The sequence below is a fragment of the Neovison vison genome, chromosome 2 (genome assembly GCF_020171115.1).
Source record: "Neovison vison isolate M4711 chromosome 2, ASM_NN_V1, whole genome shotgun sequence".
In the NCBI taxonomy this organism is placed as follows: domain Eukaryota; kingdom Metazoa; phylum Chordata; class Mammalia; order Carnivora; family Mustelidae; genus Neogale; species Neogale vison.
In genome coordinates, this window is record NC_058092.1 from 92,880,762 (window position 1) to 92,905,926 (window position 25,165).

Here is a 25,165-nt window from a genome sequence, read left to right on the forward strand (position 1 = left end):
ATCTCTGGTCACATATTTTTAAAGTCAGAGGCACAGTCTAATGACAGACACAGACAAGTGTTGTTTTTTTTTTTCCAATTTATTTATTTTCAGAAAAAGATTATTCATTATTTTTTCACCACACCCAGTGCTCCATGCAAGTCGTGCCCTCTATAATACCCACCACCTGGTACCCCAACCTCCCACCCCCCTGCCACTTCATCCCCTCAGATTGTTTTTCAGAGTCCATAGTCTCTCATGGTTCACCTCCCCTTCCAATTTACCCAAATTCCCTACTCCTCTCTAACGCCCCTTGTCCTCCATGCTATTTGTTATGCTCCACAAATAAGTGAAACCATATGATAATTGACTCTCTCTGCTTGACTGATTTCACTCAGCATAATCTCTTCCAGTCCCGTCCATGTTGCTACAAAAGTTGGGTATTCATCCTTTCTGATGGAGGCATAATACTCCATAGTGTATATGGACCACATCCTTCTTATCCATTCATCCGTTGAAGGGCATCTTGGTTCTTTCCATAGTTTGGTGACTATGGCCATTGCTGCTATAAACATTGGGGTACAGATGGCCCTTCTTTTCACGACATCTGTGTCTTTGGGGTAAATACCCAGGAGTGCAATTGCAGGGTCGTAGGGAAGCTCTATTTTTAATTTCTTGAGGGATCTCCACACTGTTCTCCAAAGAGGCTGCACCAACTTGCATTCCCACCAACAGTGGAAGAGGGTTACCCTTTCTCCACATCCTCTCCAACACATGTTGTTTCCTGTTTTGTTAATTTTGGCCATTCTAACTGGTGTAAGGTGATATCTCAATGTGGTTTTAATTTGAATCTCCCTGAGGCCTAATGATGATGAGCATATTTTCATGTGTCTGATAGCCATTTGTATGTCTTGATTGGAGAAGTGTCTGTTCATATCTTCTGCCCATTTTTTGATGTGTTTGTCTGTTTCGTGTGGGTTGAGTTTGAGGAGTTCATTATAGATCCTGGATATCAACCTTTTGTCTCTACTGTCATTTGCAAATATCTTCTCCCAACCGTGGGTTGCCTCTTTGTTTTGTTGACTGTTTCCTTTGCTGTGCAGAAGCTTTTGATTTTGATGAAGTCCCAGAAGTTTATTTTCACTTTTGTTTCCTTTGCCTTTGGAGACGTATCTTGAAAGAAGTTGCTGTGGCTGAAATCAAAGAGATTACTGCCTATGTTCTCCTCTAGGATTCTGACGGATTCCTGTCTCACGTTGAGGTCTTTTATCCATTTTGAGTTGATCTTTGTGTATGGTGTAAGAGAATGGTCGAGTTTCATTCTTCTACATATAGCTGTCCAGTTTTCCCAGCACCATTTATTGAAGAGACTGTCTTTTTTCCACTGTATATTTTTTCCTATTTTGTCGAAGATTAATTGACCATAGAGTTGAGGGTCCATATCTGGGCTCTCTACTCAGTTCCACTGGTCTATGTGTCTGTTTTTATGCCAGTACCATGCTGTCTTGGTGATCACAGATTTGTAATAAAGCTTGAAATCAGGTAAGGTGATGCCGCCAGCTTTATTTTTGTTTTTCAACATTTCCTTAGCGATTTGGGGTCTCTTCTGATTCCATACAAATTTTTGGATTATTTGCTCCAGCTCTTTGAAGAATGCTGGTGGAATTTTGATCGGAATGGCATTAAAAGTATAGATTGCTCTAGGCAGTATAGACATTTTAACAATGTTTATTCTTCCGATCCAAGAGCATGGAATGGTCTTCCATCTTTTTGTGTCTTCTTCAATTTCTTTCATGAGTGTTCTATAGTTCCTCAAGTATAGATCCTTTACCTCTTTAGTTAGGTTTATTCCCAGGTATCTTATGGTTCTCGGTGCTATAGTAAATGGAATCGATTCTCTAATTTCCCTTTCTGTATTTTCATTGTTAGTGTATAAGAAAGCCACTGATTTCTGCACATTGACTTTGTATCCTGCCACATTGCTGAATTGCTGTATGAGTTCTAGTAGTTTGGGGGTGGAGTCTTTTGGGTTTTCCATATAAAGAATCATGTCATCTGCGAAGAGAGAGAGTTTGACTTCTTTATTACCAATTTGGATACCTTTTATTTCTCTCTGTTGTCTGATTGCTGTTGCTAGGACTTCTAATACTATGTTGAACAAGAGTGGTGAACGTGGGCATCCTTCTCTTGTTCCTGATCTCAATGGGAAGGCTGCAAGCTTTTTCCCATTGAGGATGATATTTGCTGTGGGTCTTTCATAGATAGATTTGATGAGGTTCAGGAATGTTCCCTCTATCCCTATACTTTGAAGCGTTTTAATCAGGAACGGATGTTGGATTTTGTCAAATGCTTTTTCTGCATCAATTGAGAGGACCATGTGGTTCTTCTCTCTTCTCATATTAATTTGTTGTATCACATTGATTGATTTACGAATGTTGAACCATCCTTATAGCCCAGGGATGAATCCCACCTGATCATGGTGGATAATCTTTTTAATGTGCTGTTGGATCCTGTTGGCTAGGATCTTTTTGAGAATCTTAGCATCCATATTCATCAGTGATATTGGTCTGAAATTCTCCTTTTTGGTATGGTCCTTGCCTGGTTTGGGGATCAGGGTAATGCTGGCTTCATAGAAAGAGTCTGGAAGTTTTCCTTCTGCTTCAATATTTTGAAACAGCTTCAGGAGAATAGTTGTTATTTCTCCTTTGAAGGTTTGGTAGAATTTCCCAGGGAATCCGTCAGGTCCTGGGCTCTTGTTTTTTGGGAGATTTTTGATCACTGCTTCAATCTCGTTATTAGATATCGGTCTATTCAGGTTGTCGATTTCTTCCTGGTTCAATTTTGGTAGTTTATATTTTTCCAGGAATGCATCCATTTCATCTAGGTTGCTAAGCTTATTGGCATATAACTGTTCGTAATAACTTCTGATGATTGTTTCTACTTCCTTGGTGTTAGTTGTGATCTCTCCCTTTTCATTCATAATTTTATGAATTTGGGATTTCTCTCTTTTCTTTCGGATTAGTGTAGCCAGTGGCTTATCGATCTTATTGATTCTTTCAAAAAACCGCTTCTAGTTTCATTGATACGTTCTACTGTATCTCTGGTTTCTCCCTCATTGATCTCAGCTCTAATCTTGATGATTTCCCTTCTTATGTGTGGAGTTGGTTTGATTTGTTGTTGATCCTCCAGTTCTTTAAGGTGTAGAGACAGCTGGTGTGTTCTGGATTTTTCAATTTTTTTGAGCAAGGCTTGGATGGCTATATATTTTCCCCTTAGGACCGCCTTTGCTGTATCCCATAGGTTTTGGACCGAAGTGTCTTCATTCTCATTGGTTTCCATGAATTGTTTCAGTTCTTCTTTGATGTCCTGGTTGATCCAAGCATTCTTAAGCAAGGTGGTCTTTAGCTTCCAGGTGTTTGAGTTCCTTCGGAATTTTTCCTTGTGATAGAGATCCAGTTTCAAAGCATTGTGATCTGAGAATATGCAGGGAATAATCTCAGTCTTTTGGTATCGGTTGAGTCCTGATTTGTGACCCAGTATGTGGTCTATTCTGGAGAAGGTTCCATGTGCACTTGAGAAGAATGAGTATTCTGCTGTTTTAGGGTGGAATGTTCTGTATATATCTATGAGGTCCATCTGGTCCAATGTGTCATTCAATGCTCTTGTTTCCTTATTGATTTTCTGCTTCAATGATCTGTCTAGTTCTGAAAGAGGCGTGTTAAGATCTCCTACGATTAGTGTATTCATATCAATATGACTCTTTATCTTGATTAACAGTTTTCTTAAGTAATTGGCTGCTCCCATATTGGGAGCATAGATATTTACAATTGTTAGATCATCTTGGTGGATAGTCCCTTTAAGGATTATGTAGTGTCCTTCTGTATCTCTGACTACAGTCTTTAGTTTGAAGTCTAATTTATCTGATATGAGAATCGCTACCCCAGCCTTCTTTTGAGTCCCATTGGCATGAAAGATGCTTCTCCACCCCTTCACTTTCAGTCTGCGTGTATCTTTAGGTTCAAAATGGGTCTCTTGTAGACAGCATATGGATGGGTCCTGTCGTTTTATCCAATCTGCAACCCTGTGCCATTTTATGGGTGCTTAGGCCATTCACATTGAGAGTGATTATTGATAGATACGTTTTTATTGCCATCGAGTTACCTTTGAAGTCTTTCTTTCTGTAGACTGTCTCTATATTTCTGTTCAATGCTATTCTTGGGATTTTTCCTCTTTTATAGAACCCCCCTTAATATTTCCTGCAGTGTCGGCTTGGTGGTTGCATAGTCTTTTAAGCCTTGCCGGTCTTGAAAACTCTTTATTTCTCCATCCATTTTGAATGTCAGTCTTGCTGGATAAAGTATTCTTGGCTGCATGTTCTTCTCATTTAGTGCCCTGAATATATCTTGCCAGCCTCTTCTGGCTTGCCAGGTCTCTGTGGACAGGTCTGACGTTATTCTGATGGGCTTCCCTCTGTAAGTAAGGAGCCTCTTTCTCAATTTGACTATCAGGTGTCATGATGTTTTTTTGGAGTGTATAATCTTGGGTGGAGACCTTTCAGCCTCTAGTACATGAACGCTGGTTTCATTCGCGAGATTCGGAAAATTTTCATGAAGGACTTGTTCCACGATATCTTCTAGACTTCTTTCTTTCTCCTCCCCTTCAGGAATTCCAATAATTCTGACGTTGGAACGCTTCATGGCATCATTTATTTCCCTAATTCTGCTTTCGTGGGATCTAAGCTGTTTGTTCCAGGCTTCCTCCTGATCCTTTCTCTCTATCTGTTTGTCTTCCAGATCACTAATTCTATCTTCTGTCTCAGTTACCCTAGCTTTGAGAGAGTTTAGATTGGATTGGAACTCATTGAGAGCATTGTGGACCTCCTCCCTGGTAGCTTTGAGCTCCGCCCTAACATTGTGAACATCCTGTCTGGTCGCTTTCAGTTCGGCCCTAATCAATTCTGTTTGGTCATCCATGGCTATCTCCAACCTAGCTATTGCCTGCATAATTGTTAGCCTGAATTCTCTTTCCGACATATTGTCTATGTTGATAGCCGTTAGCTCTATTGCAGAAGGTCCATCCTCTGTATTTTTCTTCTGTTGGGCATTCCTCCTCCTAGTCATTTTGGTGGGAGAAGACTGAACAGATGTAGCTGGATGTATCAACTCTGGTGCAGTCAAGGTGCACCCTGGAACACTTCCTGATCTCCATCTCAGAGAGAAGCCTCAGTCTGGGTGCAGAAGCTGAATAAATTCCCCCTTGGACGCTGGCAGTGCAGGTTCCAAGTTAAAGACCCTGGGGGCGCAGGATCTTTTGCTCGTCCCCAAAGCCAAGGCAGTGGCGGCTGTCTGGGAGCTCCTGACCACCAGAGAGGTTCCAAGCAGCGATCGCACACTGAGATTTTGCCGCCGGCCCGGGCTGGAGTGCCCGGCTTGCGTGCACCTCTTTTCAGTGGCGGCTGTGGGTCGGGCGCGCATCTGGGGTACTGAGAACGGGGCGCTGGTCCATAAGCCCCAGGCTGGGCTTTTGCGCGCCTCTGTCTGGGGAAGAGTTTCGCGCGTGCGCGGCTTAGACTTGGAAACAATGGTGCGGGTCAAGAAGCGCCCCCGGGCCTTAGAAACCCAGGAGAGCTGGAGGGACGTGCGCGCGCATCTCAAGCTTTGTGGTAGGGCTAGTGCGCGTTCTGCAGACCGGCGCAGCTCCCATCCCCTCACAGGAGCCGGAACCCCCGCGCTCTGGGGCGCGTTGGCGGCTTAGGGACCAGGAGCCAGTTTCTCCGCCGCACTCTCTCTGCCTCCGCGCCGGGGAGGCCGTCTGGGACCGGGGACTTAAGCCCCTGTCCCTAGCCACCCCGATTCCCACAATTTGCCCCCGCGATCCTTTGCTCTTTTGGAGTGCTTTCAACCAGTCTCCAAGTTAATGCTGGTCCCCAGACGCAGGGCACTCTCGCTCGTATCGGGGTATTACTTTTGCACCGGTCGCCTCTGTTGGCTCCCTCCCCCTTTTGTTTGTCTTCTGATATCAGTCCGCTGTTCCCATTCCGCTTTACCGGCTCACTGGAGTCTTCTGCCCCTGTAGAGATCCAGACGTGTATAATTCTGATCTCAGGCTGATTTCATGGGTGACCGGAGTTCTTTGGTAGGTAATCAGCTCACTTTGGGGTACCAGCTGAAAAGACACCTCTTCCTAGTACCCCGCCATCTTGTCCCCCCTCTTTTTTTAATTCTTGATTGAATTTCTAATTCAATCTCTTTCTTTAATTCTTTTTTTCTTTCTTTCTTTTTGAACCTCTTTTTATCCCCAAATCAGAAGAGATCCCAATCAGAAGAGATTGGGACATCCCAATCAGAGGAGATCCCAATCAAAGGAGATGCCTCACCCAGTCGTGAGGGGGGAGAAATCCCCTCACGATTTGGGATCTCTTCTGATTTGGTTAAAGCATATTTTCCTGGGATTATTGCCACCCTTTTAGTATTTTACTTGCTCCTTCATATACTCTTAGCTGGACAAAATGACAAGGCTGAAAAATTCACAACAAAAAAAAGAACAAGAGGCAGTACCGAAGGCTAGGGACCTAATCAATACAGATATTGGTAATATGTCAGATCTAGAGTTCAAAATGACAATTCTCAAGATTCTAACTGGGCTTGAAAAAGGCATGGATGATATTAGAGAAACCCTCTCCAGAGATATAAAAGCCCTTTCTAGAGAAATAAAAGAACTAAAATCTAACCAAGTTGAAATCAAAAAAGCTATTAATGAGGTTCAATCAAAAATGGAGGCTCTCACTGCTAGGATAAATGAGGCAGAAGAAAGAATTAGCGATCTAGAAGACCAAATGACAGAGAATAAAGAAGCTGAGCAAAAGAGGGACAAACAGCTACTGGACCATGAGGGGAGAATTCGAGAGATAAGTGACACCATAAGATGAAACAACATTAGAATAATTGGGATTCCAGAAGAAGAGGAAAGAGAGAGGGGAGCAGAAGGTATACTGGAGAGAATTATTGGGGAGAATTTCCCCAATATGGCAAAGGGAACGAGCATCAAAATTCAGGAGGTTCAGAGAATGCCCCTCAAAATCAGTAAGAATAGGCCCACACCCCGTCACCTAATAGTAAAATTTACAAGCCTTAGTGACAAAGAGAAAATCCTGAAAGCAGCCCGGGAAAAGAAGTCTGTAACATACAATGGTAAAAGTATTAGATTGGCAGCTGACTTATCCACAGAGACCTGGCAGGCCAGAAAGAGCTGGCATGATATTTTCAGAGCACTAAACGAGAAAAACATGCAGCCAAGAATACTATATCCAGCTAGGCTATCATTGAAAATAGAAGGAGAGATTAAAAGTTTCCAGGACAAACAAAAACTGAAAGAATTTGCATACACCAAACCAGCTCTACAGGAAATACTGAAAGGGGTCCTCTAAGCAAAGAGAGAGCCTACAAGTGGTAGATCAGAAAGGAACAGAGACAATATACAGTAACAGTCACCTTACAGTCAATACAATGGCACTAAAATCATATCTTTCAATAGTTACCCTGAATGTTAATGGGCTAAATGCCCCAATCAAAAGACACAGGGTATCAGAATGGATAAAAAAACAAAACCCATCTATATGTTGCCTCCAAGAAACTCATTTTAAGCCCGAAGACACCTCCAGATTTAAAGTGAGGGGGTGGAAAAGAATTTACCATGCTAATGGACATCAGAAAGAAGCAGGAGTGGCAATCCTTATATCAGATCAATTAGATTTTTTAAAAAGATTTTTTATTTATTTATTAGACAGAGAGAGATAACAAGTAGGCAGAGAGGCAGGCAGAGAGAGAGAGGAGGAAGCAGGCTCCCTGCGGAGCAGAGAGCCCGATGCGGGACTCGATCCCAGGACCCTGAGATCATGACCTGAGCCGAAGGTAGCGGCTTAACCCACTGAGCCACCCAGGCGCCCAGATTTTAAGCCAAAGACTATAATAAGAGATGAGGAAGGACACTATATCATACTCAAAGGGTCTGTCCAACAAGAAGATCTAACAATTTTAAATATCTATGCCCCCAACGTGGGCGCAGCCAACTATATAAACCAATTAATAACAAAATCAAAGAAACACATCAACAATAATACAATAATAGTAGGGGACTTTAACACTCCCCTCACTGAAATAGATAGATCATCCAAGCAAAAGATCAACAGGGAAATAAAGGCCTTAAATGATACACTGGATGAGATGGACATCACAGATATATTCAGAACATTTTATCCCAAAGCGACAGAATACACATTCTTCTCTAATGCACATGGAACATTCTCCAGAATAGATCACATCCTCGGTCCTAAATCAGGACTCAACCAGTATCAAAAGATTGGGATCATTCCCTGCATATTTTCAGACCACAATGCTCTGAAGCTAGAACTCAACCACAAGAGGAAGTTTGGAAAGAACCCAAATACATGGAGACTAAACAGCATCCTTCTAAAGAATGAATGGGTCAACCGGGAAATTAAGGAAGAATTGAAAAAAATCATGGAAACAAATGATAATGAAAATACAACGGTTCAAAATCTGTGGGACACAACAAAGGCAGTCCTGAGAGGAAAATATATAGCGGTACAAGCTTTTCTCAAGAAACAAGAAAGGTCTCAGGTACACAACCTAACCCTACACCTAAAGGAGCTGGAGAAAGAACAAGAAAGAAACCCTAAGCCCAGCAGGAGAAGAGAAATCATAAAGGTCAGAGCAGAAATCAATGAAATAGAAACCAAAAAAAAAAAAAAAAACAATAGAACAAATCAATGAAACTAGGAGCTGGTTCTTTGAAAGAATTAATAAAATTGATAAACCCCTGGCCAGACTTATCAAAAAGAAAAAAGAAAGGACCCAAATGAATAAAAACATGAATGAAAGAGGAGAGCTCACAACTAACACCAAAGAAATACAAACTATTATAAGAACATACTATGAGCAACTCTACGCCAACAAATTTGACAATCTGGAAGAAATGGATGCATTCCTAGAAACATATAAACTACCAAAATTGAACCAGGAAGAAATAGAAAGCCTGAACAGACCCATAACCAGTAAGGAGATTGAAACAGTCATTAAAAATCTCCAAACAAACAAAAGCTCAGGTCCAGACGGCTTCCTGGGGGAATTCTACCAAACATTTAAAGAAGAACTAATTCCTATTCTCCTGAAACTGTCCCAAAAAAATAGAAATGGAAGGAAAACTCCAAACCCATTTTATGAGGCCAGCATCACCTTGATCCCAAAACCAGACAAGGATCCCATCAAAAAAGAGAGCTATAGATCAATATCCTTGATGAACACAGACGCGAAAATTCTCACCAAAATACTAGCAAATAGGATTCAACAGTACATTAAAAGGATTATTCACCACGACCAAGTGGGATTTATCCCAGGGCTGCAAGGTTGGTTCAACATCCGCAAATCAGTCAATGTGATACAACACATCAATAAAAGAAAGAACAAGAACCATATGATACTCTCAATAGATGCTGAAAAAGCATTTGACAAAGTACAGCATCCCTTCCTGATCAAAACTCTTCAAAGTGTAGGGATAGAGGGCACATACCTCAATATCATCAAAGCCATCTATGAAAAACCCACCACAAGTATCATTCTCAATGGAGAAAAACTGAAAGCTTTTCCACTAAGGTCAGGAACATGGCAGGGATGTCCATTATCACCACTGCTATTCAACATAGTACTAGAAGTCCTAGCCTCAGCAATCAGACAACAAAAGGAAATTAAAGGCATCCAAATCGGCAAAGAAGAAGTCAAATTATCACTCTTCGCAGATGATATGATACTGTATATGGAAAACCCAAAAGACTCCACTCCAAAACTGCTAGAACTTGTACAGGAATTCAGTAAAGTGTCAGGATATAAGATCAATGCACAGAAATCAGTTGCATTTCTCTACACCAACAACAAGACAGAAGAAAGAGAAATTAAGGAGTCAATCCCATTTACAATTGCACCCCAAACCATAAGATACCAAGGAATAAACCTAACCAAAGAGGCTAAGAATCTATACTCAGAAAACTGTAAAGTACTCATGAAAGAAATTGAGGAAGACACAAAGAAATGGAAAAATGTTCCATGCTCCTGGATTGGAAGAATAAATATTGTGAAAATGTCTATGCTACCTAAAGCAATCTACACATTTAATGCAATTCCTATCAAAGTACCATCCATCTTTTTCAAAGAAATGGAACAAATAATCCTAAAATTTATATGGAACCAGAAAAGACCTTGAATAGCCAAAGGGATATTGAAAAACAAAGCCAAAGTTGGTGGCATCACAATTCCGGACTTCAAGCTTTATTACAAAGCTGTCATCATCAAGACAGCATGGTACTGGCACAAAAACAGACACATAGACCAATGGAACAGAATAGAGAGCCCGGAAATAGACCCTCAACTCTATGGTCAACTAATCTTCGACAAAGCAGGAAAGAATGTCCAATGGAAAAAAGACAGCCTCTTCAATAAATGGTGTTGGGAAAATTGGACAGCCACGTGCAGAAAAATGAAATTGGACCATTTCCTTACACCACACACAAAAATAGATTCAAAATGGATTAAGGACCTCAATGTGAGAAAGGAATCCATCAAAATCCTTGAGGAGAACACAGGAAGCAACCTCTTCGACCTCAGCCGCAGCAACATCTTCCTAGGAACATCGCCAAAGGCAAGGGAAGCAAAGGCAAAAATGAACTATTGGGATTTCATCAAGATCAAAAGCTTTTGCACAGCAAAGGAAACAGTTAACAAAACCAAAAGACAACTGACAGAATGGGAGAAGATATTTGCAAACGACATATCAGATAAAGGACTAGTGTCCAAAATCTATAAAGAACTTAACAAACTCAACACCCAAAGAACAAATAATCCAATCAAGAAATGGGCAGAGGACATGAACAGACGTTTCTGCAAAGAAGACATCCAGATGGCCAACAGACACATGAAAAAGTGCTCCATATCACTCGGCATCAGGGAAATACAAATCAAAACCACAATGAGATATCACCTCACACCAGTCAGAATGGCTAAAATCAACAAGTCAGGAAATGACAGATGCTGGCGAGGTTGCGGAGAAAGGGGAACCCTCCTACACTGTTGGTGGGAATGCAAGCTGGTGCAGCCACTCTGGAAAACAGCATGGAGGTTCCTCAAAATGTTGAAAATAGAACTGCCCTATGACCCAGCAATTGCACTACTGGGTATTTACCCTAAAGATACAAACGTAGTGATCCAAAGGGGCACGTGCACCCGAATGTTTATAGCAGCAATGTCCACAATAGCCAAACTATGGAAAGAACCTAGATGTCCATCAACAGATGAATGGATCAAGAAGATGTGGTATATATACACAATGGAATACTATGCAGCCATCAAAAGAAACGAAATCTTGCCATTTGCGACAACATGGATGGAACTAGAGCGTATCATGCTTAGCGAAGTAAGTCAAGCGGAGAAAGACAACTATCATATGATCTCCCTGATATGAGGAAGTGGTGATGCAACTAGGGGGCTTAAGTGGGTAGGAGAAGAATCCATGAAACAAGATGGGATAGGGAGGGAGACAAACCATAAGTGACTCTTAATCTCACGAAACAAACTGTGGGTTGCTGGGGGGAGGGGGGTTGGGAGAAGGGCGGTAGGGTTATGGACATTGGGGAGGGTATGTGCTATTGGGTAAATTGGAAGGGGAGATGAACCATGAGAGACTATGGACTCTGAAAAACAATCTGAGGGGTTTGAAGTGGCGGGGGAGTGGGAGGTTGGGGGTACCAGGTGGTGGGTATTATAGAGGGCACAGCTTGCATGGAGCACTGGGTATGGTGAAAAAATAATGAATACTGTTTTTCTGAAAATAAATAAATTGGAAAAAAAAAAAGAATGTCTCTGAAAAAAAAAAAGAAAATATCAATGAATACTTTAACTACAAATGGAATAGATATTCCAATTAAAAATAGAGCAAAACCCATATGCTGTTTTAAGTGGCTTATTTAAAACATACAAATACAGAAAGTTTAGAAGTAAAAGGATGACAATGAATATACAAATTCCAAACAGGAGAAAGGGGTGTGGCTATGTTAATCTCAGACAAAATAGGACTAAAAACATTTAGAGATCAAGAAGGTCCTTCACAATGATAAAAGATTCAATTCGCCAAGAGTATACAAACTTTTGACCTGAAGATAAAGGAAAAAGAAGGCAAGGACTGGGAGGTGCTCCTAGTACCCCAGGCTCAATGAGAGAAGTCTGAGGAAGTGTGGGGCAGTGTAGAAGCTTAAGCCTGCCACGCATAGAAGGAAAAAACAACTGGCAAAAGAAACAAGGCTACAAAAAAAGTTGTGGAGTTTTCGAGAAATTGATTTACAGGGGACTGACTTTTTGTGATCATTGCGTGGTTCGCTTGGTGACAGACAAGACAATCGAAGAATTCCATCTACAGAGCCCTGTATTTGCTAAGGAATAAAGAGCAAGAGAACTCTTTGACCAGCCTCTGATTCTTGCTGTCACAACTTCTAATCCATGGAGAGAATCAGAGTATTGTCTATCCTTTTCCCCTACTCCACAGGAAAAGGAGACTTCCCGATTTTTGCCCTCCCTAGAATATTAGTGCTAGATTATTAGATTGTATTTAGTTATTCATTCATGTATCTGCCTCCATCACTGAAGTCCAAAATGCATATAGTTGAGAAGAGTGTACTATTTGTTTTATGTACCCTCAATCTGAGTTGAGTTCCTGGCAGCTTATTGAATAAAGTCTAGATTACTGGCAATGAAATAATTTGCACATGGGCATATCAAGGAATCATTCGGTTAAGACCTCTGAAATCCCTTTTTTGAAAAGCATCAAATATTGTTCACATTACTCAGATATATGCACATGAACTATGTAACATATCTGCATTAGGGTTTTTAGACACTCTAACTTTCTAATTTTTTAGCACAAGTACCAGCTATGCCTCCAGCCAACAGATATTTCCCTAACAGACCAGAGCTGCTCTCCTCCTCAGTTAAATCATGAAAAGTCCATCTTTTTCCCATATCAATTCCCTATTAAAACAAAATTAATTAATTAATAATTAGATCTCAAATGAGTATGTTCTCCCCTTGTAAGACCTAAAAAGTGTTTTTTATATGTCAGCTCCACTGACATATAAACTAATATCAGCCTTTCCTGGAACTTTGTGTTTCACCAACCAATGTATTTTTTTTATTTAATTAAATTTATTTATTTTCAGCATAACAGTATTCATTATTTTTTCACCACACCCCATGCTCCATGCAATCCGTGCCCTCTATAATACCCACCACCTGGTACCACAACCTCCCACTCCCCCGCTACTTCAAACCCCTCAGATTGTTTTTCAGAGTCCATAGTCTTTCATGATTCACCTCCCCTTCCAATTTACCCCAACTCGCTCCTCCTCTCTAACTCCCCATGTCCTCCATGCTATTTGTTATGCTCCACAAATAAGTGAAACCATATGATAATTGACTCTCTCTGCTTGACTTATTTCACTCAGCATAATCTCTTCCAGTCCCGTCCATGTTGCTACAAAAGTTGAGTATTCATCCTTTCTGATGGAGGCATAATACTCCATAGTGTATATGGACCACATCTTCCTTATCCATTCGTCCCTTGAAGGGCATCTTGGTTCTTTCCATAGTTTGGCGACTGTGGCCATTGCTGCTATAAACATTGGGGTACAGATGGCCCTTCTTTTCACGACATCTGTATTTTTGGGGTAAATTCCCAGGAGTGCAATGGCAGGGTCATAGGGAAGTTCTATTTTTAATTTCTTGAGGAAACTCCACACTGTTCTCCAAAGAGGCTGCACCAACCTACATTCCCACCAACAGTGGAAGAGGGTTCCCCTTTCTCCACATCCTCTCCAACACATGTTGTTTCCTGTTTTGTTAATTTTGGCCATTCTAACTGGTGTAAGGTGATATCTCAATGTGGATTTAATTTGAATCTCCCTGATGGGGGCATCACGTTACCTGATTTCAAGCTTTATTACAAAGCTGTGATCACCAAGACAGCATGGTACTGGCATAAAAACAGACACATAGACCAGTGGAACAGAGTAAAGAGCCCAGATATGGACCCTCAACTCTATGGTCAATTAATCTTTGACAAAACAGGAAAAAATATACAGTGGAAAAAAGACAGTCTCTTTACTAAATGGTGCTGGGAAAACTGGACAGCTATATGTAGAAGAATGAAACCCGACCATTCTCTTACAGCGTACATAAAGATAAACTCAAAATGGATAAAAGACCTCAATGTGAGACAGGAATCCATCAGAATCCTAGAGGAGAACATAGGCAGTAATCTCTTTGATATCAGCCACAGCAACTTCTTTCAAGATATGTCTCCAAAGGCAAAGGAAACAAAAGCGAAAATAAACTTCTGGGACTTCATCAAAATCAAAAGCTTCTGCACAGCAAAGGAAACAGTCAAAAAAACAAAGAGGCAACCCACGGAATGGGAGAAGATATTTGCAAATGACAGTACAGACAAAAGGTTGATATCCAGGATCTATAATGAACTCCTCAAACTCAACCCACATGAAACAGGCAAACACATCAAAAAATGGGCAGAAGATATGAACAGACACTTCTCCAATCAAGACATACAAATGGCTATCAGACACATGAAAAAATGTTCATCATCATTAGCCCTCAGGGAGATTCAAATTAAAACCACATTGAGATATCACCTTACACCAGTTAGAATGGCCAAAATTAACAAAACAGGAAACAACATGTGTTGGAAAGGATGTGGAGAAAGGGGAACCCTCTTCCACTGTTGGTGGGAATGCAAGTTGGTGCAGCCTCTTTGGAGAACAGTGTGGGGATTCCTCAAGAAATTAAAAATAGAACTTTCCTATGACCCTGCCATTGCACTCCTGGGTATTTACCCCAAAGATACAGATGTCGTGAAAAGAAGGGTCATCTGTACCCCAGTGTTTATAGCAGCAATGGCCACGGTCGCCAAACCGTGGAAAGAACCAAGATGCCCTTCAAGGGACGAATGGATAAGGAAGATGTGGTCCATATACACTATGGAGTATTATGCCTTCATCAGAAAGGATGAATACTCAACTTTTGTAGCAACATGGACGGAACTGGAAGAGATTATGCTGAATGAAATCAGTCAAGCAGAGAGAGTCAATTATCATATGGTTTCACTTATTTGTGGAGCATAACAAATAGCATGGAGGACAAGGGGTGTTAGAGAGGAGAAGGGAGTTGGGGTAAATTGGAAGGGGAGGTGAATCATGAGAGACTATGGATTCTGGAAAACAACTGAGGGGTTTGAAGTGGTGGGGGGGTGGGAGGTTGGTGTACCAGGTGGTGGGTATTATAGAGGGCACAGATTGCATGCAGCACTGGGTGTGGTAAAAAAAATAATGAATACTCTTTTTCTGAAAATAAATAAATTAATTTAATTTAAAAAATTTATAACACTAAAAACATAGACTCTTTGTACTGGATCTTTCAAGAAGTTTAGCAGCTGACTAGTCTACTCTTCTACTCAACAATCATTCATGTATCCACCCACTCAGTAAATACTTGAGAAAAAGAAATGGACCAGATATAGCCTCTCCCCTCAAGAAGTTTATAGGCTAATGGGGAAGACACCAAAGCTATTATGATAGAAAATGTTCAAGGTTCAATAGCCAAATTATGGAAACAACCCAAATTTCTTCTCATAGATGAATGGGTGAAGTGACATATATATATCACTCAGCCATAAAAAAAAGAATGAAATCTTGTCCTTTGCAACAACATAGATGGATCCGGAAAGTAGAATGCTAAATGAAATAGGTCAGCCAGAGAAAGAAAAATACCATATGATTTCCCTCATACATGGATCTTAAGAAACCAACCAAAGAAAAAAAGAGAGATTAAAAAAAAAAAACCCAAAACAAACTCTTAACTGTAGATAACATAGGGGAAGTGGGTGGGAGAGTGGATAAAAGAAGTGAAGCAGATTAAGAATACAGTTATCTTGATGAGCACTGAGTAATATATAGAATTGTAAAGCACTAGGGGCACCTGGGTGGCTCAGTGGGTTAAAGCCTCTGCCTTCAGCTCAGGTCATGATCCCAGGGCCCTGGAATCGAGTCTCGCATTGGGCTTTCTGCTCAGCAGGGAGTCTGCTTCCACCTCTCTCTCTCTGCCTGCCTCTCTGCCTACTTGTGATCCCTGTTTGTCAAATAAATAAATAAAATCTTAAAAAAAAACCTTAAAAAAGAAGCCCTATATTGCACACTCAAAACTGATAGGACACTGTACTTTAAAAAAAAAACTAGAACTCTTGGGAAATATATCTGCATATTTTACAAAATTCTTATAATGATTAATGTTTTATTGACGAACAGAGATACTAATTACAACATAAACTAAAATATATCCAAAGGAAAAAAAATTCAGTGTTCAGTGGGAAATAAAGATGTGAGGGCAACGGTCAGAGAAGTAGCTCCACCCGAACATTCTAAAACTGAGTAGCAAAAGGTGAATAAAGATACAAGAGTGTGAGGGATGTAGCAGAGACCACCAGCTGTCTACCAAAATTCCTTCTTGCCTTCTTTGGACACGCCACTAGATTACATTACTAATTATAAAAATGTCTCCCTTGAAGTTAAATTTGGTCATGTGTGCAAGGTCTCACTGATGAAGTAAGAAGGAGAGTAATGTGTACCACTTCTAAGACTGGCTAACAGAGTCCTACATGCTCATTCCACTTTCACCAGCTAAATGCAGATAATCATGAGAGACCCTTGAGGATGGTAGAGCCACAAGAAGAAAGGAATCCAGATCTTTGAATATCTGTAAGGTGGAGAATTTATTGAGGTATACTAACTGCTTTAAGCTTAATAAATAATCTTGTGCATTTTTCATTTATTTACTCATTAATCATCATAACAACCTTATAAGCTAAGCACTATTATTATCCCCCATTTTACAGCTGAAGAAATTTTACAAGAAGGCCAGAAATCTGAAGGAATTCAGTGCAGTTCACCTCTATTTACTCATTGAAGTAAAGGGCATGTTCAGCTACTGGAAGAGGGGAGCAAGGAATGGCAGGGGCTGTGACTGGGGTAAGTCAGAGTTTTTCAAACTCAACACTATTGATATTAGGAACCATATCATCTTTTGTTGTCCTGTGCACTGTAGGATGTTTAGCAACATCCCTGGCCTTCATTCACTAGATGCTAATATAACACACACACACACACACACACGCACACATATGCACACATACACACACACATACCCCCAGCCATCATGGAGACAAAAATGTCAAAAACGTCAAATGTCCCGAGGGGCACAATCACTCCTAGTAGAGGACCACTGGGATAAATGAAATGAAGATAGAATGGACTCTGGACAGTCTTCTGAAATCTAGATCTTTACTAGAAGGGAAATGGAGTATTAAGATTATGGGGCTATATTCAAAAGGAAGGCATAAAGTCATCAATTTGTTTTCTGGTAATGCAAAGTGAACACAGCAGAAAGACTTGGACACAGGGAACCCAGTGAAATCACTATGTATTGTGTAAAATTAAGACTGGCATCTGTAGCTGGCCTCGGGGGATAAGTCATCAATTTCTATAACAAAATATGACACAGCATTATCCAGGGGATATAGTTATCCCCCCATTTCTCTGCAGGCATTTTATAAGTCCCAAGAATTATGGACTTAACAGTAAATGCTACTGTCCTGATTGTCCAGACTCCATGATGTGTGACCTCAGGTCCATTATTCAATTCAAGCTTACCAGATGGAAACTTGTTAAATATTGTTATTTTCTCTTACTGAATGTACTTAAGTCTCTTCACAAGAAAAAAATTTCCAGAAAACCTGGTGACCCCTTCCCCTTTTCAAACATTCCCATGCTGCTGCTGGGCCTCGTAGTCTCTTAGAGAAGCTTAAATTAAAACACTCTTTTGTTTATTATTTTTACTCTAGATGATCAGCTAGTTAAATGTACAGGTGTGGAAGTGGGCCTTCTCTGAAAACACAGCAGTCAGCATACAAATCTTAAAAAAAAAAAAAAAAGGTTAAAAAAAAAAAAAAAACTAGCCTAAGGATGGCAGAGCAGAAGGATGTAAAGTATCCAAGCTCTTGATCGCATTGTTGAGCCAGTGAACCAATCCTGGAACCAGTTTCCACTGGACCTGTTTGGACAGGAAACTAATCAAATCTCTGTTATTTAAACCACTTTCTGCTGGATATTCTGTCACAGCTTAAAGCATAGACATAGAAAATCATAACTCACAGAATAATTACAAACTGAGATGAGATTTGTTAAGCTAAATGATAATTCTACACTATAGTGTATGGCATACTGTTGAGGCATAGTATAAATACTTCAATAGTGTTAGGCTAAACTGAAAATATGTGGTTGTAATTAATATGTTAGGATCTGAACATCTCCAGTTCCCCATCTGCCGAGTAGCCAGTGCACACACAGGAATGTCCCCAAAGGGCATGAGGCTGCCCTAAGTAGGAGCCTTCTGAAGCAAAGGGCTGTGCAGGTTGCATGGACCAATCTATGGGATGCCCTTGAAGGACAAGCCATCACAGGCTGTCAAGGCAGACCCTTGGAGTTACCAAAAGCTAACAGAATTTGAATACAGGCCCTAGGCATTTAGCTTACTGGGGACTTTTGGTTAATGCTGGGATGGTGCGCGTGGGCCTTTTAAGAGTTTCAGTGGCTTGGACCTGTCTTAAGCAAGATGGCAAAGTCTTCAACATGTTTTTCCATGTTGAATAGGCCACTACTAGGGCAGAAACTTATGTTAAGTGTTCCAACAGCTGGGCAGTTTTAAGTGAAGCAGCTCACATAAAAAGAATTTCTGAAAAAAAAAAAAAAAAGAATTTCTGAGCCTGGAGAGCTCAGGAAGGGCTAAAGGGGTCTTCTCAGTTCCCACCCTCAATCCCACCCCACCCCCACCTCCTAAATGGTTCTCCCCGATTCTGTGTGGCCTGAATGCACCATGGCCCACCTCCTTGTCCTGGCATATGGGGATGCCCATAGCTTCCAGTTATTTCTGCAATTCTGTGATGTCCGCTATGCCATTCCCACGGTGGTCCAGCTTCTGGAAGAGTTCTTCAAAAAGGCTGTTGGATTTGTCTTCCTGGCCAACCACTGTGGGCAACAGAAAGCTCCATATCTGGTGCAGCATGGGCACAGAGCGCTAAGCCTCCTCTGAAAGGTGGGAGAGCCCCACCGTCAGACGGAGCTGCCCCGCAGGGGACACGGCCTCTGGGATCCTCCAAGTTTCCAAGGCAGCTAGCTGGTAGGTTCCCGCCTGTTGGGCAACAGGCCTGGTTCTGGATTTGCTTCTGCCAGTTTTGGTGGGGGGAGGGCAAATTTGCTTGCGACCACCATTGTTGTTGTTGTTATTGTTTAGATTAAGGTTTAGCCAGGGATTCCCAGACAGCACATTCTTTTTTTTTTTTTTTAAGATTTTATTTATTTATTTGATAGAGAGTAAAAGAGAGAGAGAGCAGGGGCAGGGGGAGAGGCAGAAAGAGACGGAGAAGCAGACATCTCCCCTCAGCAAGGAACCCCATTCTGGGACTCAGTCCCAGGACCCGCCCCAGACAGCACATTCTTTTTTTTTTTTTTTTTAGACATTTTTTTTTAATTTGTTTGACAGAGATCACAAGTAGGCAGAGAAGTAGGCAGAGAGAGAGAGAGAAAGGGAAGCAGGCTCCCTGCTGAGCAGAGAACCTGATGTGGGCTTGATCCCAGGGCCCTGGGATTATGACCTGAGCCAAAGGTGGAGGCTTTAACCCACTGAGCTGCTCAGACGCCCCCAGACACATTCTTTTTTTTTTTCCATATTTTTAATACTTTATCTTTTTTCAATTTATTTATTTTCAGAAAAACAGTATTCATTATTTTTTCACCATACCCAGTGCTCCATGCAATCCGTGCCCTCTATAATACCCACCACCTGGTACCCCAACCTCCCCGCCCCCGCCACTTCAAACCCCTCAGATTGTTTTTCAGAGTCCATAGTCTCTCGTGGTTCACCTCCCCTTCCAATTTACCCCAACTCCCTTCTCATTCTTAATTCAAACTCCAAACTGACAGAGGATAGCCCCATCTTTATGAGTTCTTAGGTGAGGATTTTGTTTGTTTTTTGTTTTGTGCTCAGATCCATGGTTGACTAGATCAACCTCCATAGGGCCATCCTGGGCCAATTCTCTTTCTTTTTATTATTAGACCTAGGCTTCCTCTCCCATTCCCATAGGGTTGTTGAAATCCAAACCCCTTAGAAACCAAGGGAGAAAATATTTAGACTTTTTATATCTATAAAAGTAAGTGTGAACTAACCTTTCTAATATTTAATATGAATTGACAACTGCATGTATATATAATATTTAAATAAGAGTACAAAAATTGTGGGTGGATGAATGAAAAAATTTGAAACCCATTGCTATTGTGTAATGGATTGATCCCCTGGTCAGTGGGCTAGATGAAAGATTTGGTAAGAAATTCAGGAAGTCTATAATCGGCAGCAACCAAGGATTGCCATCAGAAGTACTGCTAAAGTCAAGAGAACAGACCAGCCACAGCAGTGGAGCGATGGAGATCAGCACTGAACACATAGACAAAGGACCAACTGATGCCACCAGAATGCTCCAAGGATCTAAACGGGCAGTTTGGCCTTTAGCCTCAGTGCCACAGAAGTCACAAGTAAACCACATTAGGGCCTCAGAAACCCAGATTCTCTCCTCAGGAGAACATTAGTGACCAAACACAATACTATCTAAAGGTCCTAATCAGTTAGCAGACAGTCCAAGTATTAAAGCAAATTAGATATTTGGTTCTTCTTTTTTTTTTAATGCAGCAGGTAGGACTCAGGAGAAAGATCAGAAAAACCAGATTAGGCAAATAAAATGCATTTTATGCACATATCTGATTTTTAGTATGAGCTGAAATTTAGGAACATTTTTCCCATTGGTATTATTCTGGACCCACGTTTTTAAATCATCTCTGTGTGAACTGATACTGCTTATTGTTATCTTTTTATCTCTACAGATGATGGGGCAACGAGATAAGGTGAAAGTCAAAACCTTAGGATGGCAAAAGGGCACATGGGTGGCTCAGTCAGTTGACATCTGACTCTTGATTTCAGCTCAGGTCATGATCTCAGGGTTTGAGATAGAGCCCCGCATTGGGCTTCCCACTCAGTCAAGAGTCCACTGGAGATTCTTACTCTTCCTCTGCCCCTGCCCCCACTTGAATGCTCTCTCTCTCTCTCTTTTTCTAAAATAAATATATGAATATTTAAAAAAAAAAAGATATAAGGATGGCAGAGCAGAAGGATGGAAAGTATCCAAGCTCTTGATTGCATTGCTGAGCCAGTGAACCAATCCTGGAACCAGTTTCCACGGGACCTATTTGGACAGGAAACTAATCAAACCTCTGTTATTTAAACCACTTTCTACTGGGTATTCTGTCACAGATGAAAGTATAGACATAGAAAATCATAACTCACAGAATAATTACAAACTGAGATGAGTGTAATGAAGGAAAATTGCACTCATTTCAGTTTGTAATTATTCTACGAGAACATAACAGGGACCATAATATATATTGAGGAGTGAAGGAAGGACTCCTGAAGTTTAGGTGATATTTAAGACAAGACCTGAAAGATAAGTAGGGGTTTGCCCATTTCCAGTGCAGAAAATAGCATTCCTTGTATTTTTAAGATTCCTGAGAAGAAAAGAACTTAGAAAGTTTAAAGAACTAAAAGAAAGCCACAGTCACTGGAGAATAATAAACAACAGAAAGAATAGCAAAGGCCGAGATTAAAACCAGAGGCCACATTAAAGATCCCGGCTTTTATCCCAAGAACAATATAGAGTTTTATCAGCCAGGATAAGCCAGGTTATACTGTGATAACAAACAACTCCAGAATCTCAGTGACCTACAGGTTAAATATCTCACTTGTACATATACGCATCATAGGTCAGCAGTAGGTTCTGCTCCTGGGATGTCAATGTCCTTACTCTGGGACTGAGGCAGCCACTATCTGGAATACCATTTAGCTGTGGCAAAGGGAACAAGGAACATGGGATAGCAGGCTGTGGATCTTAAAGCCTCTGCCTGTAGGTGACATATTCAATTTCTCTGTTTATTTTATTGGCCAAAACAAGTGACATGCTTTCCCAACTTCAAGTCCTCCCACAGGGAGGAATGCTGAATATTGTTGGGAAATGTTACAGCCTATACCAGGAACAATGTATGCATTTTTGGCAGCAGAATAACATGGTTTAATGTGTAAAGATCCTGCTAGCTACTGTGAGGAGGATGCAGGTAAAAGTTAGGAGCCAGTGCAGTGAGGTTAGTTACGAGTGGTCAGCTTGAGGAGAACCTGGGTGGCTCAGCTGGTTAAGCATCTGCCTTCAGCTCAGGAGCAGGTCAGGGTTGATCCCAGCATCCTGGGATTGAGTCCCATGTCAGGCTCACAGGGAGCCTGCTTCTCTCTCTCTCCCTCTGCTGCGCTCTCTCTCTTTCTCAAAATTAATTAATTAATTAATTAATTCTTAAAAAAAAAAAAAGGTGGGGGTAGTGGTAAACTTGAACTAGAGTGGTTGCAGTGGAGGGAAAGAGAAGCAAACAGATCATGATCATTTTAGAGGTAGAATTGAAAGAACTTTCTGAAGGATTGCAGGATTTGAGAGAGAAAATGATACCTGCTATAGTCTGAATGTTAATGTCCCTCCAAAATTAATATTGAAATCCTAACCCCCAATGTGATGGTATTAGGAAGTGGGACTTTGGGGAGGTGTTTCACTTATGAAGGGCATGCCTCCTGAGTGGGATTAAGTGCCCTGATTAAAGACACCCAAGGGGCGTCTGGGTGGCTCAGTGGGTTAAGTCCTCTGCCTTCAGCTCAGGTCCTGATCCCAGGGTCCTGGGATGGAGCCCCCAATCAGGATCTCTGCTCAGCAGGGAGCCTGCTTCCTCCTCTCTCTTTCTGTCTGCCTCTCTACCTACTTGTGATCTCTGTCTAATAAATAAATAAAACCTTAAAAAAAAAAAGGACACCCAAGGGCTCTCTTGCCCCTTCCATCATGTGAGGACACAACAAGAAGGCATCTACGAATCAGAAAGCAGGCCCTCACCAGGCGTCAAATCTACAGGTGTCTTGATCTTGGACTTCCAGCCTTCAGAACTGAGAGAAGTAAATTCCTGTGGTTTATAAGCCACCCAGTCTATGGTATTCTGTTATAACAGCATGAGGGGACTAAGACAGTATCAAAAATAACTTAGGTTTCTGGCATGAGGCACCATGTAGGAGTTGTCAGTCCCCAAGGTGCAGGAGATTGGGATTAAGATCAAGAGTTCAAACTTAGACTTGTTAAAATGCCAGTGATTCATGAACTGACAAAATTGCATGCACAGCTTACAAAAGAAGTCCAAGCTGGAAATATAAATTTGTCAGTCACTGGCATACAGATAGCTTTTAACCCTGTAGGAGAGAAGAATATCACTTAGAAAGTATAGAGTAGGAAGAGGGCCCTAGACCAAGCTCTGGAAAACTCTAAAATGTACATTTCAAATGCAGGCAACAGAGCCAGCGTGGCATATGGTAAAGAGCTCAGGCTCAAATTCAAACTGCCTGCAACGGAATAATTTTGGGCACATGGCATAATTTCTCTGAACCTCAGTTTCCTTATCAGTACCAGTTCTGTCTCAACATTCTGTTGTGAGGATTCAGTAAAAAAAAAAAAAAAAAAAAAAAAAAAAAAACAACTTAATATGAGGCCTGGCACATAGGAGGCACTTCATAAGTGGTCATTATTTTTCATGTTATATTTGTATTAAAGGATGACTTAGAAAGAGCCTTCACAGAAGTAGGAGAAAACAGGAAAGTGAACTATTAAAGAAATCATGAGAAGAGGCTGTTTTGAGAAGAAAAAAAAAAAGAGTCAAATGTTGCTAAAAGTATCAAATGGTGAGTAAAATTAAGAGCTCGGACTGTAAAGAGTCTTTTGGATTTGGCAAGAAATGCATCAGTGTTTTCAGTGAATTGGTGGAGCAGAAATCAGACTGGGGAGAGTTAGACTGATCCTTACATCATACTTTGCATAAAAGTAAATTCTAGGTAAAATAGAGACCTAAAAGTAAAGATGTGAAGTCTTAAAGTGTTACAAAGAAAATGTAGAAGAATATGTTTGTGATCTCAGCATAGCGGAGTTCCAAATAATACCTAAGAAAAGCATGAACCATAGAATACAAATTTGATAAAATTGAAAATACTTGTGCATCAAGAGACATCATTTAAAAGGTGAAAAAGAGTCACAGATAGAAAACCCAATCTTACGACCTCCATAGAATAGTATTCAATATATATAAGGAATCTTAAATCAATAAGAAAAAGACAATTGACCTAAGAAACAGGCAAGTAATATGAACAGGGATGTTACCAGGACCTATAATCTATTAATGTTTCTGTATTGTCACTGTCCTCATTTCATTGTGCCACTTGTTTCTTTCCTTCCACTTACATTCATAATCCATCATCTTAATCACTACCTCCCATATCCCTTTACACATTTGCTCCCTCTTTCTTTGTCTTATTTATTTTGCAAAATCATAACCTTGAGTACATCCAACTCTCCATATCTCTGCAAATTCGCCTCTACCTCTCACTTATATCCTCCGCCCAATACTTCACAAATTTCTTTCAATTTTATCTCTAAAATACATCATGATCTGTCTGCTTCACTTCCCCTCCATTGCCACCACACTAGCTCAAGCTGACCACTCCAAGAATTTCCTGATTGATCTTAGTGCACAGGCCGACTATAGCTATAGATGCCCTTCCTCCAATGCAATGGAAAAATGGATGCAAAGTCTGTTGAGAGTTTGTAAGTACAATAGTGGAAAGATGAAGGGGGCCCATGCAATGGTTTCCATCCCTTCAATGAAAAATGAAGAACTGGTGAGAATGAGGATGTTAAATATGAGTAAGAGAAAACCAGAAATAGAGGATGTGAGGGCCAGAAATTTGAAGAAATTGGAGAAAGTATAGCATAGTTATTGTGGAGAGTGGGAAGGCTATGCTTTGAGAGAAACTGGGTAGGACACCATGAGTACCCATTT

The 25,165-nt window shown here is 40.9% G+C and overlaps 1 protein-coding gene across 1 annotated transcript in view; it reads right to left on the reverse strand.

The window, feature by feature from the left end:
• SLC25A24 (solute carrier family 25 member 24) overlaps positions 1–19,220 on the reverse strand; it is an 86,598-nt gene extending 67,378 nt beyond the window's left edge. The window contains 1 exon segment of the mRNA XM_044236457.1: positions 19,041–19,220. Within this exon segment, the coding sequence (XP_044092392.1) occupies positions 19,041–19,220 (180 nt within the window).
• Between the last annotated feature and the right edge of the window lie 5,945 nt (positions 19,221–25,165).